This window comes from Microsporum canis, genomic scaffold (assembly GCF_000151145.1).
Source record: "Microsporum canis CBS 113480 supercont1.4 genomic scaffold, whole genome shotgun sequence".
Taxonomy (NCBI): Eukaryota; Fungi; Ascomycota; class Eurotiomycetes; order Onygenales; family Arthrodermataceae; genus Microsporum; species Microsporum canis.
Window position 1 is genome coordinate 2,584,014 of NW_003299166.1, and position 14,763 is coordinate 2,598,776.

At 46.9% G+C, this 14,763-nt stretch overlaps 4 protein-coding genes across 4 annotated transcripts; 2 read left to right on the forward strand and 2 right to left on the reverse strand.

Moving 5' to 3' along the window:
* Nucleotides 1-808: 808 nt before the first annotated feature.
* MCYG_04923 (serine/threonine-protein kinase 32B) lies at nt 809-2,875 on the reverse strand (the record flags this gene model as incomplete). Its single annotated transcript, XM_002847140.1, has 4 exons — nt 809-2,155; nt 2,209-2,413; nt 2,472-2,583; nt 2,833-2,875. The coding sequence occupies 4 exons, from the start codon at nt 2,873-2,875 to the stop codon at nt 809-811; spliced, it is 1,707 nt and encodes a 568-aa protein (XP_002847186.1).
* A 3,634-nt stretch (nt 2,876-6,509) lies between these two features.
* MCYG_04924 (ATP-dependent helicase RIS1) lies at nt 6,510-9,713 on the reverse strand (the record flags this gene model as incomplete). The annotated part of the gene is made up of 2 exons (XM_002847141.1): nt 6,510-6,917; nt 6,987-9,713. 2 exons carry the CDS (start codon nt 9,711-9,713, stop codon nt 6,510-6,512), a joined length of 3,135 nt encoding a protein of 1,044 aa, XP_002847187.1.
* Nucleotides 9,714-11,960: 2,247 nt separating this feature from the next.
* MCYG_04925 (uncharacterized protein) lies at nt 11,961-12,398 on the forward strand (the record flags this gene model as incomplete). Its single annotated transcript, XM_002847142.1, has 2 exons — nt 11,961-12,324; nt 12,370-12,398. 2 exons carry the CDS (start codon nt 11,961-11,963, stop codon nt 12,396-12,398), a joined length of 393 nt encoding a protein of 130 aa, XP_002847188.1.
* A 928-nt stretch (nt 12,399-13,326) lies between these two features.
* On the forward strand, nt 13,327-14,469 carry MCYG_04926 (pyridoxal-5'-phosphate-dependent enzyme; the record flags this gene model as incomplete). Its single annotated transcript, XM_002847143.1, has 2 exons — nt 13,327-13,621; nt 13,685-14,469. 2 exons carry the CDS (start codon nt 13,327-13,329, stop codon nt 14,467-14,469), a joined length of 1,080 nt encoding a protein of 359 aa, XP_002847189.1.
* Between the last annotated feature and the right edge of the window lie 294 nt (nt 14,470-14,763).

Here is a 14,763-nt window from a genome sequence, read left to right on the forward strand (position 1 = left end):
AAAATGGCGCGCCTCTTGGCGCGCGTGCCCTGGCGGAAGCGCGGCTAAAAAGGGCGGCACAGGTACCCGCGCGGGAACTGCATTTGACATTGTTTTGATGTTTTCCTTTGATGTATTATGCTTGTGATACATTTAAGGGGAAACGAAGAGTGAGGAGATATTATTCGTATTGTGTCAGTCTCGCTATCGCTATCGTCAAGTTAGGTATGTATGGTATCGAGTAACTATGTAGACAAGTATGTAGGCTGTATTCAACAAACCAACAGCCATGTCCAGTAGCCATTTATCAAGGAAAGAGAAAAAAAGTAACGGAATCAACCACCAAAGGGTGTAGAACAAGAACAAGCCCAGCTCACAAATGCACAAGCACAGCACAAGCATAACGCATAGCATCGCAGATGAAATAAAAGAGGGAATCGAAACCGAGGAAAGACAAACAGCCAATGCTCCTAATTGAATCGAGTCGAGAAAAAAAAAATCCAACATAGATGGACAAAATTCATGAACGGACCGACTGGGTGGGCGGGTTTATTAGCTCTCGAACTGAGATAGAATGGGGAGATAAGAGGAGAATAAGAGGTATCAATGATCCAACGCCAGCGAAGCAACGCACAGCGAAGTAAGGTAGGGAAAGTGGAAAAAGAAAACGCCATCCAGCAGTCCGTCTATGATGTGAGAAGAAAAGGCAAAGGAAATGGGAAAGAGGGAGTATTATAAAGAAACTGGGAGTAGAAAAAGTAGGAAATCCATCGCATCGTATCCTCACACTTTCGCCATGGGTTGTCTCATCGTATGTCATTCCGTGTGATCAACCGGAAATGACAACTCGTGCTCCCTCTTTGCCAAGTACTCCACGCTCTGAAGGTTTTGGACTTCTCTCCCTTCCCTTCTTTCGGCTAAAGAATGAGAACATCCCTCCCGATGTGCTTCCAGGGCCAGTGGCTGCGGATCCACTGCCATTGGGTAAACCGTTGTCGTTTGTATTATTGTGAGGAAGTGTATCCCCGTTAGACGTCTGATCAGCTAGTCCGGACCAACTGCCAGTCTCTTCAAGCACCATTTGGACACCACCGGATTTACTGCGGTTGCGGGTTGCACCACGAGGCTGTGGTTGCGGCTGTGGGAGTTGGGCCGGAGGTAGAGGAGGAGGTGATAATTGTGGAATGCCTTGACTAGTTGAGGTGATGGTATGAGAGCGGTTGGCATGGCGTTGGGACTGAAGAGAGGCAGCAGCGGGAGAATATTGGGATGGGGGTGAGCGAGAAAGTGCGCCGCCGCGATCGGACGATGGAGAGCCAGGGTTGACACTATCAGTTTGGGCGTTGCTCTGGCCATTTCCATGGTCAGAGCCGTTAGAGCGGCATGATTTCTCCGTCCTGGTTGATTTGTCTGTTCGGGTTGACTGATCTGTTCGGACGGACGGTGAGGAGGATTCTGACCGACCCTGGGAGTTGTTACGGTGCCGACGTCTGTGGCTCGGCGACGTCGTTAGGTTCAGGCAGTCTTCCGGGTTAGCTGAGGCGGCTATGGCAGCAGCAGCGGTAGTTTCGTAGTTCATTGTCGTGTAGTCAAACGGTTCAAACATGGTTTCTATAATACGGTGAAGTTCATCTTCTCGGATTTCTTTGGCAGTGGCATCATCCTTAAGTTCCGCACGGGGCTTTTGACGACGGGCGCGCGCTTCGAGTGGCGCCTCTTCCAGGAGAAGTTCTTCGAGGTCGTACGTTGCGTCGAAGTTCGTCTTGTCACTAGACGGGACAAATACAGGTTCAATCTCCTTGTTCTGGAGGGCGCGGAAGTCTATCGGCGCAAAGAAGGGGTGGGATGTGAAGGACTCAAAGCTCATGGCGCCAATGCGTTTCGTTGGGTCCTTTTCAAGCAAGGCACTGAGAGCATGGAGACAAGGGACAGTAACGGCGGGATTCGTAACGTAGTATTTGGGCTGGTTGCGCATGATGGCTTCGCTCAGAGAGTTGTGGCTCCGGCCCTCGAAAGGTCGTTTACTGTATATGCATTCGTAGAATGTTACACCTAGAGACCACCAGTCGACATTGGATAGATAGCCTCCACCCTGGAAGACTTCTGGGGCAAGATATGCCATTGTCCCTGACCGGCTAGTGAGAGGTTTTGAGGGTTTAAAGTCGGAGGCGACATTCTGCTTCTTGGTTAGGACGAAGACTACCTTTCTTGGACGGAAGGACTTCTTACAAAATCAGCGAGATGAACATGTCCTTCTGAATCAAGTAATATGTTATCTGGCTTGACGTCTCGATGCACGATGCCTTGGCCATGGATATAATGTAAGGCACAAGCAAGCTCGGCCATCCAGAACCGTATCGCCTCTTCGGTGAAGCATTTCCTCGATATATGGAACCGTAAGTCACCACCGTTCATCAGGTCAACGACAATATATCTGCTGGTTGTCAGAAAAAGGGAGGAGATTGTACCGTCAAGGGCGTGATCCAACATACATGTATTCCATATCCTGAAAGCTATACCTCAGATTACAGAGAAACGGATGGTTAAGGTGTTCGAGCATGCGCCGTTCGCGAATAATATTCCGCACACTCTCTGACCGGACGACTGGTTGAACGATGAGCATACAACGTGCCTCTTATCAAAAAGTGAAATGGTGAAAAAGGAGGGGGCTCTACCTTCATCTTTCCTGATATATTTCAAAGCGAAAGTAAGACCTGTATCTTTCCGCTCGACGATACGAACCTTTCCAAAGGCACCTTTCCCCACGACGCGCAGTAACCTGAATTGGTTCAAATTGACTAGCAGAAATGAGTGATGAGTTCGAAAAAGCGAGGAAAGCGATGATGATAATACCTGGATGATCTGGAGAAGAGAGCTTGCCCTGGGAATTACCCATCTCAGCCGCAGCAGCCGATGTGCGCGTTCGATCGGATTAAACAGTCAAGCTCTCTCTGCATCGACAGCTGAAAAGAAGCCAGCGACAGAAATGTGAATGTCGAGTTGTGGTGGCCAGCAACAGGGAGACGTGAGAAATCGATCGATTGAACTTGTTATGTGGGCGAGTTGGTGAATGAAGAGAGAGTAAGGCTAGAGGCTGTTTGTTAGTATTACCAAGAACTCTTATGGTGGAGGTAATAACGTATGTCCGAGAACGAACCTGAAACGCAGAAGCGTGTGTGGTGGTGGTGGTTTTTCTTTTCTTTTCCTTTCGGGGGGAGAGAGGAGGTGAAGGTGGACCGGGTCCAGGAGTGGTCGGAAGCAAGCCAACTCGCCCAGTTGCTGGGTTGTGCTTTTAAGCCTTGAAGTGTATGTATTATATTGTAGGGGTACAGTCTTCAATATCGACGCATGGGTGCCTGTCTGGTCCTTTTTGGTTTCTGTCTATCTGACTGTATCCTTGCGTGAGGCTGCTGAAAGGTGAAGGATCTGGCGGCGAGGCTGGTTGGTCTATTACAGGCCGGAGCGGGCGAAACTCCGCAGATCAAAGCCGTTTTCTGGTTGCCAGATAACCGTATATTCCGTAACAGGGTCGTATACCGTCGATATTCAATGCACGCTAAGCTAACGCGCTGTTGTCTATCGGGTGTAGTGTATGAAGTGCGTTGTTCTGTTGTTGTTGTTGTTGTCAAGCTGTTGAAGTTGATGTTGAAGTAAAGAAGTTGAAGTTCAAGTTTTCGACTTTCTTCAGATTCCACGTGGAACTTCCCCTTTCGGACATGCCCTTCTTTTTTTTTTTGTTTTTCTTTTTGCAAAAAAATAAAAAAAAGCTAAAACAGCCATCGCCGATCTTTGCCCGGTTCAGGAACACGCTTGAGTCACATGTTGGATCACGTGAAAGTCACATGGTAGTGAGCGAATTTGCCAAGGGGTGCCAAGTCTTCTTCACCGCCCTGGCCCGCTCTGCCGCCGCCCGCCGCCCTCGTGGCGCCACGTGAGGCGCTGACTAAGGGGTCTAGGAAGCCCTGCCACCCCTTTTTTTTTTCCTCGTCGCTGTAATTTTCACATTTCATCATTGGGAATCGATAGAGTGATTAAATGAATGAATGGTGTACGGATGGAGTAAATATGGAGCCGGGACGGAGTAATGGAGATGAATATGACGGGTTGCTGCAGAGTAATATGATGGAGTAACTATTGAACTACTGTAATATACATACACAGTAGTTAGTTGACGGAGCATAAGCGGATCGACTGTGGGTTACCATCCACCCGAACCAGCTGCCGAACCATACTTATAAGGCTCAAGTTCCTCCACCCTCCAAACCCAGAACGAACACGCCCGTTAAGGGCTAGCCCACGTTTTTTAAGCTTACTTTATAGTGTATAATCTTTCCACGATTGAGCCCAACCACCCCCTAGTCGCCCAAGAGTACCATTACCCCTTTTCACAAAAGGTGGGATCAGTTCAAGCACTGCTTCCATCTGGCATCTAGTCCCTCCTTTGTGCATAGTATAAATATAACTAACGGTTATATGTGGGGAGGGCCGGGCCGTGTGATATCCCGGGTTGTACTATCTACGTTATGCCAAGCCCACAGTAACCATTTCTGTAAGGAGTTATAAAAAAAGTTACCCCTTTTAACTCTGTACAATACACTACATAGAGAAAAGAGGCAGAGCAGCGTAGACAAGGCGGATAAGATAGATGGGGTAGGTAGAGTAGATATCGCCTCTCTTCTCTTTGCCATGCCTACTCAACCTTGTGTATGTACAATATTTCGATAGAATGGGGCCGATATCTTATATATCGTAGATAAGTACTTTTATCGGATAAGCTCCTCCTAACCTATGTAAGGCTCAACCTACTGCTAAGTGTACTTATAACTTGCGGTACAAGTAGAAAAAAGCAAGTACCTACCCAGTCCAGCCAGGGGCGACAATTGACATTTGCCACCATCAGCCGCCATCTTTTCCTGTTTTGGTGCATGTTCATCGCGGACATGGCGACGGAGCTGACAGGTTCTCTACTCTCTGCATTGTATTTACTTCAGAGGAACGTCTGTCGAGTCATGCCCAAAAGAAAAGAAGGGAAAATATCGTGGCCCGTATTAACTTCAATAATTGGCGATCGATCGGGGTCATCGATCGATAGAGCGACGCACGATGAAGATAGACAGCTGGAAGATTGAAAACAAACAAATAGGGAGGAGCAACACGGTAGATTGAGCCCTTCCGACGTCATACCTCTTGATCTTCATATATTTAATCCTACGGCTTTTCATCTATCTTTGTATCAGAGCTGCCCGCAAAAAAGGAAAGTTTTTCAAAACTAGCTCATGTCATGTGACTTGCTGACTAACATCTGACTTTTCCCAAGGCGAAAAAAGAGACGTCTCGACACTTTCTATATATAAACTAACGCCGACAAGACGCACCTTTGGAGCCCACCCTTGAGAAACAGAGAATCCTCCGCGGCTGAGTGGAAATATACGAGCAAGCTGCAACCCAATTCCTTGTCTTGTCCATTTCTTTGTTCTCTTAGCATTTTCTTCTCCTTTTGTTTTACCTTTTTCCTCTTTCTTTCTCAGACAAGGTGACCGACCTATGCCTGCTTCAGCATGGTGAAACATGGCATCAACAACCCTGCCGCCACAGGGCGTTGGGCTGACGCTGGAACCCGCAGGGATGGCTAAATCTGGTACTTTATCTCCGTCCAACTGATGCACAGATGTATATCGAAAGGGGGGATACGAACAGGTTCTTGCGTTGGCTTCGAGATTACGAGGGTGGACCCTGTCTGCTGGAGCCAGCTAGTCGAGGCGAGCAGAGCCTGGCTCCCGCAATCTATTGGCGGCAGTTTCGCGGGAAAATAGATGAGCTCGGGTCAAAATCTAATGTTATATGTCTACCTCGCGTTTGATCGCTCACCGCCTGACCAGTCATAATATACGGAACGCAATGCATACCAACAAAATTTGCATTGCCAGACACGGAACAAAAAAGAAAGAACAGCGAACATGAAACGCTCCCTGCATCTTGCCCAAGGAATCATATTATGTATACATACTATGTAGTATACACATGCGAATGCATGCAGGGGAGGGAATTCCTTGCTTATTGGGCTCAGGACGCTGGACCACGCCATACCAAGGACAAATTTTTCATCCTGCATAAGTATATATACATGCGTTGTCGGTATTATCCTGGTCGAAAGCAAGTGCTGGCCAGATGGGATCTCACACGTGGAGGCGAGATCTTTATTCCACGTGTCGAAGGATTTTTTCTAGAAGGGTGGAAGGATAGTTTGTGCTTTTTTTTCCATTTCTGTCATTACATATATATACTATGTATATGATATCCCTGGTACACGAAGGCCGAACCTGCACCACTTCGTAATATGCACCATTTATGTGCGCGATTTATCCTTCCTTTGCTTCATAGTCTTCTTGTCTGGCATGTTCCTTCAAGGGATGCATCGCTAGCTGGGTGGCTTTCATGGCAAGCTCACGATAAACAAGATATATTGATTAAATTCATGATCTCGTAGATGTATCAAGTACGTAAAAAATCATAATCTCGCCATTAGCAGCCTACCATCGGCGTCCATATATTGGATCCTCTCTCTTCGAACCAGCACTTGACTTGCGTTCCATGACTGGCGGGGTTGCTCGCTTCCCGCTGCCTCCTCCACCACCAGCCTGGGATCCTAACACCTCATTCGTATCTAGAAGCTTGTTGCTTTTCGTCGTAAAGCTTAACTTACCATCGTCCCATGATCGTGACTCCGCATCTCGGCCAAAGAGGGCCAGCATATCTTTCATCGTCAGCTTGCCGGCAGCGGATTTACCCTCAATGGTGGACTTGGCCAGTTCGCGCTTGCGCTCTTGTAATTCCAATATACGTTCTTCAACTGTTCCCTTAATCGTTAGTTTGTAAACTTTGACGTCAACCGTTTGGTTCAGACGGTGGACACGGTCAATAGCCTGCTCCTCCACAAACTAAAGAGCCGTTGATATTAGACCCAGGAAGCTCCAAGAATAGATAGATGGGGCACTATATGTACTTACTGGGTTCCAAAAAGGCTCGAGGATCACAACCCTGCTTGCGGCCGTTAGGTTCAGCCCCAATGATCCCGCCCGTAAACTACATAACAGAACCCGAGTACCACTGGAGTTCCGAAGTCGGTTCAGGCTCGCTTCTCGGAGGTCGTTCCTCATACCACCATCATATCTGGCGTATCCGATGCCCCCGTTTTTGAGGAATGGTTCGATCTTGTCAAGCATGGAGGTGAAGACTGAGAAGACAATAAATTTGAATTCCCCGGACTCCCGTTTGAGAATCCTCATTAGATGTCTTATTTTGGCTGATGTTTGAACATCATGGATTGCACTGGGCATGGATTCGGATAGATCTGCCTCATCTTCACCTCCCTCTTCATCCGTTACAATTTCAGTAGCGTCTTCCTCATACTCGTCAGTTTCTGAGTCCTCGGAACCAATCCAATCACCTCCACCATCCGCATCTTCGCCGTCCGGGCCGACAGGAGCGGTAAGGTTTTCTGAGCCACGCTCTGATTCAGGGACGATCCATTCTCCATCCTCGTCTTCGTCTTCATCGTCGCTGTCAATAATGACAGGTCTAGCCCGGCGGCTCCTTGCTCGCTGGGACTCTCTCGCCACCTTGGCCTCTTCCTGAAGACAAACAGGCTTCGATCCCGTCTTTTTCTTTTTCTTTTGCTTTGATTTCTCTTTCGCCTCAACGGCTGGAATGACCTGAGTTTTCAGATCTTCTTCACACTCAGCACAACGGGCTGTGCCACCAACGGCCTCTTCCTTGGTCAACTCAATCTGGCACACATCGCATCTTTTGGTAGCCATGCTGAGCCCCCCGAGCATATCAGCAATATTGTCCATATCATTCTCCCTGTTCTTGGCCTGACTATCATCACCCATAAGAGCATCTTGCTCTTTAGCAAGCTCTCCCTTGACCAAGTCAGGGTGGTTACATGCCTGGCGAAGACGAAGAAGTAAAACCAATGCACCAGCATAGCTTATATTATGACCGCCGATCATACGTTCCAAACTTCTGTCGGCGCGTTGCTCGAGGCGCTGATAGAATGCCCATTCCTGTGGACTAAATTCAGCCTCAATTTTGATAATGTCTCGCTTCATAATTTTAAACTTGCTGGATGATTCATTCTTTTCATTACTGCTCACTGTTTCGTCAGGATCTTCAGTATCCAGCTTTGAATCCAGTTTCAAGACATCTTTTGTTCGTCTCTTCATGAATGCCTTGAGATAAACCTGCAGTCGACGTAGAGCTAGCCCACCACGACCATTGCTCATAGGGCGAGTGATCTGTTCTCTCCAGGCAGCGAGTTCATCGTACGGCTTGATTTGTAGAAATCTAATCAGACTCTGTAACTCATCAAGGTTATTCTGTAGAGGAGTTCCAGTAAGGCACCATCTGTACAGCGACTTCAGCGCATATACGGCTTGGGTAGCTTTAGCGTTTCGATTTTTAATGGTATGCGCTTCATCAAGCACAATTCGATACCAGTGGACTCCGAAACAGCCACTGTTTTTCCCGTGTTCAGAGGTAAGTGTACCATATGTGGTAATTACAACATCAAAGGAGTCTAGGTCGTCCCGGTGTTTTGTGCGCCCCGCACCGTGGTATACACATACACTTAAGCGGTGAGATCTCTCGACCTTGGTCTCGATCTCGCTTTCCCACTGCTTAATTAGGGCAAGAGGAGCCACAACAAGTGTGCTCTTCGAGACACTCACAGGGGTCGCCGATTTGTCCTTCTTTCCCTTTGCTTTCTCAGCTTGTTCCTCATCATGCGCTGGTGTTGTGGGAGGTCGGGGGTTGGTGAGTAACAGAGCAATAGCTTGGACAGTTTTTCCGAGACCCATATCGTCAGCAAGGATACCACCTTTGGGAAGTACGCCTCTAGTCTTTTTCAGCCCACTCTCCTTGTCCCTCATCCATGCTACTCCGTCAATCTGATGAGGGAGCAGTTTGACTTTTAGCCCTTCAACAGTTCCATCGTCTGCTTCCTCCTCGTCGTCCTCCTCTTCTGCTTCCGGTTTCTGCCCCTTGGTATTTTCATCTACTTTGACTCCCATCAGCTTGTCAGCCAGCTCATCCACCTGTTTTTCAATCTTTTTCTTCCGCGACCTTGTTCGAGGCTTATCATCTTCATCCTCAAAAGCACCCTCTAGTAGTGCCTTGATGTTTTCATTGGCCTTCTCACTGTCTATATATGAGTAAGCGTCTGCGGAGCCAACTATTTCATCTCGGAAACTGCTGTTAGAACTCCCAAATCCGACATCAGGTGTAGTAAGGTCCATAAAGTTCTTCAATGTGCTAGCTGCCTTGCCCATCTTGGGGGCTGAAGGTTTTGAAGTGAATACCGGTTCCGGTGCCCGCCACGTCGTCCGATCAGCGTTCATTGGTTTCATGATTTCGACCACACTATCATCATCGCCCGGTGTTATGGACGAGTTATATTTAAATGAAGAAGACGGCTTGGTAGCTTGAAATGGATTGAAGGCTCGCTTATCATTCTCTTTCGATGCATTGTCGTTGAGAGTCGAACTGGGAGCAGCACGATGATGTTCTGGTCGAGGCCGATTTACTTTAGGAATCATAAATGGGTGGCGCTGGTTCATATTCATAGGGCCAAGGGGTGACGGCTTCCCAAATTCCACAGGTTTTGGAGGTTGGGATTTCTTCCCCTCCCCTCCCAATATGGAGGGAATCTTGGGAGGATCTCGTTCTTTAACCATTGTGTATTTTGGTAAATCAATCGACACGTAATAATTAAGTATTATCCGTAATCATATATCTATTAAATTACCTACGCAACGCTGAGATCGTTAGATAAACAAGTCTACTACCGTTTCGAGCAAAGAGAGTCCTACCGTGAATTTGTCTTTAGACACGTGCAGAGAGGTTTTCCCAATCGAAATTCTCTCGACAACAACAAAAAGCGAGCCAAATGAAAGATGATAGGCGAAAAGGTGTTATTATTACGGGAGCATGTCTTGGTTGTTATGTCCCTTGGACGCGAAGTTGTTCATGTCTTTTCATCGACGTCTTCTTTTCCCTCTCACAAAATAACAATATTTTTCCTTATCGATAACTGTCCTGGCAACGGGCCTAGCCTTAAATAGCCTAGTCTTACCCTGGCTTATTCAGCAACAAAGTCAATATATCACGTGTTTATTCTCCTGGATCTTTTGTCAAATACACAACCAGCCTCTCCACCGCCAATCGGTGCGGGCTCGCCTTTATAGCTGAATGGCAGGTTCTGACAGTTATGAGCCCTTGATATCGCATTATCCCACTGTTGTATGCCTTCATATTCGTTCCACCAATCATCATTCGCTGCTCTCACTCATATTTGGCATCTTTCTTCGGTCAACATCGCAATATCAATCTTCAATATTATCGCATGATTTGTTATCGCTGCGCCGAATTGCGGCGTCTCGGTTCTTTGTTGATTGCATCGTTTGTTGAAACATGGGAATGGCTGATGTCTCAGGCGTTACCGTAAAAGAACGCGTGTAAAACCGTTATATCAAGGAATTTGGATATCCATATTAAAGTCCCAAAGGGGTAAGATATTGGGCCCGGAAGACAGTATATCAGTAGGCCTGAGAGGCCTGTCTTCACTTTTTCGGTTTTCCTCTGCAGCTTCGTATCCCTTAATTGGTGATACTATAATACATTCATTATAGTCTTGACTTATCCACGATACAAAACCTCTCCCCTAATACCCCTTACGGATCTACCTCTTAGCTATGCTGATGCATTTACCAAGTACGGCCGCTATGTATTACCACTTTCTCATGCTACTTTCTACGTTGGCGGCTGTGGCTCAATGCACATGTCGGGTACTTTGAGCTGTTAATATTTTAGTTGATGGATACGCCACTTTTGGATTTGAGTCGAATTCAATTTATCCCCAGTTGATGGATTTGGAGCACCGACCATACGAGGAACTCTAGGACATTTTCCCAGCTGAGTGCACTAAGGGAAGAGGCTCTTTCTAATACGTTTGATCTCACCAAGTAGAGGCCCAAGGAGAAACACCGAGGCCGGTAAAAGGGACTTGTTCCAACTATAATTAGTTTTCCGGTGTAAGTTACCTTTTCGAAGCTTTTGAAGTATAGTATTTCTTCTGTTAATGTGCCTCAGGTAAAAAGAGCTATCATGCATTTACTGTGAATATTATCAAGTGAACGCAATGGCATATCACTCCCAAGGGTAATGAAAACTCCTTTCACAGTGTATACAAAGATAAAGGGCCATTTTAAAGATTGAGTTGGTTCCTTTTCACGTAAAGGTGCCTAAAGTGATTACGAAACACGCCAAAGGAGCATGGTCTGGCTATGTTCAGCCTGGAAACTTGTGCAAATGTATGCATAAGTACCTACAACATCTTTCGACCAGCCATATCTATAGTCAATCTCCACCGCTTAAGCTTCTCCATAATGCTCAACACATGGAAGAGCCTACGGTATATCGTATTTTTATACCCATATTCTACGAGAGTTTCGACCTAACACAGAATTAACCATATACGATTGCGTCGCTATCACACGAGCTGCCAGGCTATGCTACTTGGCTAAGCCCCTGTCTGAGGGCTAAGGCTGCTGTAGATCGATCCTTTGGCTCTTCTTGAACATAGAGATGCTTTGGGTTACCAAGGCGCGCCTCGGCCTGCTTGATAACAACCTACACCTTGGGTGTGGCCCCAGAGATATGCATTGTTGATTACGGTGATACTTTCGACTGTCACCTTACCCTTATTCAAAAGTGAGATTCAATACGCAAAAAATAGAAGGGATATCCTGCAATCAATGTTGTGAGGTTAGTCAAAATGATACCATAATGCCATCTATACGGAGACATAAGTTTGAGGAAGCGAGGAGGAAAGGGAAAGTTGTCGTGGGCTACATGATGACCGCACTATAGACTGGCTCACTCCATTCTCATAGCATTGGAAGCAGAGACGTTGAAGATAAAGCATGTCGCTGCTCTACTCACGGGATAATTCAGTCGGCAAAGGGAACCTTACAAAGATGTCATTATCACCTATCCTCAGCTATTTGGTTACCTCCGTTGTTGGAATATTTCTCCAAAGAACAGAGCATCTGGTGGTTAATAGCGTCTTCGACGCATCCTACAAGTACCATGTCACTTTAACCCAAACTGGAACGTACTCCCTTGTCCTCGTCACTTCTATTACAAAGTGGTTCTGCGTGGATTTGAGCCTGAGTTGGAATGTGCTAATCGTTTTGATAGTTGCTAAATATTTAGGAGCATTTGACAGAGTAACCTGCGATGAAGGCCACTATTTGAAGAATTGCCCCTCCATTGGTGCGCGATGGCGTATGACAATGATTAGTTACTTACTACTACACCGTTTTTGAATAGGGCCATTCATCTACCTCGTTGGTATCTAAACCTGGTTCTTGCGACGATGGTCACTTTCTGAAAAATAATATCGAGAAGCAGAATTAACACTGGGTTTCTATGCAGTACCAGAATATGAGGCTGTTGATAAGCCTGAGTCCTGGACGTAATAATCCCGAGAATTGGAAACAGAGGCGAAATAATATATATCTAGATTTCTTCTCCACCAGGAAATAAGACCCCCTTATCCATATTCCTAAACTTATGAACTACCATCCAATTGCTCGGCCTTTGTATTGGCAGTGATAACCATCTATTTTGGGGCTAGATCCTCAGCCTCTCGCTAGCTTCCATGAATTGTTGGTAAACGATCTCCTTTCCCCGTCCCAATGAATTATAACCATTATCAAGAACCAGCATCAAGATGTTAGTGGACATCAGCCGGCCAAGTCTTAGGGCTGGCATTGGTGGCTTAGAGACGCCTTGAGCTGTTGGAGGATTTCATTGGTTTATATGCCATAAATATAATTATGATTTCCTAAGTGATCACCGGGCTTTCCAGCACATCCATGGTTGGATGAGTGATCGAAAAAAAAGGTTGGGGGTCAAAGGATGCGCCTCCCAGTCAATCATGGCTCCGGAAACTCCTTATCGTTGATATTGGCCATATTTTTCGGAGAACGAGCCGTCAGGTGTATCTATCCAGGTAGTTGAAAGTGCCGTACTTAGCAACTCCCCTGTGAGCGAACACGAGAGCCATCTCCAATATATACAAAGGTCGCCTGCCAGGGATCCTCTTTTGAACGAAGTACTCCACAAGATACCCATGGAATTGTCTGTTTCGCCAATATTTCTATATTTAAAAGGGATCAATGATGTCCCATCCAACATCCGTCGAAGCTATGCTCACTCTCTCTTTTGAAAGATTAAGCTCTAAGTCTCTTCCATAACTAGCCCCTGTTTCAGCCGGGGTTGACAATGGCTTCCCGTCTCTCTTCACTGGATCTAACGGCGGTTAAAGAGGCATACTCTTTGATCAAGAGCAAGATATTGAAAACTCCAGTCCACAAGTTAGCATCTCTATCACACATTGTCAGCAATTCCATATTCCAGGAGGTCAATGCTCATAGCGCCGGCGTCCCAAAGATCAATGTATTTTTCAAATGTGAGAATCTACAGAAGACCGGTTCGTTTAAATTCCGCGGTGCTTCCCACTTTGTAGCAAGGCAGAACGACCGGGCTCTCCGGAATGGTCTGGTTACCTATAGCACTGGTATGTTCCCTCCACGCCCTTCTGCCAACTGATACATAAGTCACTGATGAGTATATGTACAAGGCAACCATGCTATTGCGCTGGCCCAAGCGGCAGCGTATGCATCAGAGGAGAGAGGCTTCCCCATACCCCTGGCTGTCCTGATGCCCAAGACTGCAGACAAGGGCAAAATCGCCATGCTCGAGCGTATGGGGGTTACCGTATCCACCCATCAACCAACGATGGAGGCTTGTGCGGTACGAGCGGAAGAGCTGCAACGGGAAGCTGGTACAACGCTCGTTCCGCCGTCTGGCCACCGACACATCGTCCTGGGCCAAGGAACTGTCATGCTTGAATTTCAGCAGCAGGTGACAGGCCGAGGCGAGAAACCACTAGACGCAGTCATCGTACCGAGTGCTGGGGGTGCACTGCTGGCCGGCACAGCCCTGGTATGCAAGGAGGCTAGTTCTCCCATCGATGTATTTGGAACCGAGCCGCTTGATGGCGGTGCTGCCCTCTTCCAGAGTCGGAAACGAGGCCACCAAGTTGCTCCCTTTACAAACAAGTCCACTATCGCTGACGGCCTCTGTTCTCCCGTGGCTAAGTCTAACTGGGACATCCTCCGCAGCAACACATACGTACAAGATGTGTATCCAGCATGTGACGACGAGATCCGGGCCGCCATACGACTAATTATCGAGAGTACAAAGCAGCTCGTCGAGCCAAGTGCAGCCGTGCCGCTAGCCGCTCTGCTGTTCAATAAACGCCTCCGATCCAACCTGGCTCGGAGAAACGGCCCGTTAAATGTTGGTATTATATTGAGTGGAGGGAATACAAGTGTAGAGAGGTTGCTCGCATTGTTGTCATAAATAGATTTTCTTCTTTTCTTTCTTTGTTATGGCCGTGCTTTTTATAGTAATTGAATTGGTATGCAGCGCCGAACCAACAGTAATAAAAATTTGATGTGCTGTTATCATTTGTTTGAATATTTTTGGCTAGCTGTGGGAGGTAACTAGTTAACTAGTTTCCGGGGGCCAGAGTAAAACCTTTTGCCCCTTGACTACATGCATGTAATAAATATCATAGGCGATTTTTATTAACCCCTGATAGGCTAAGTGCTCAGGAGAGGCGCAGGCTAACTAACCGGCCAACAAAATCATTAA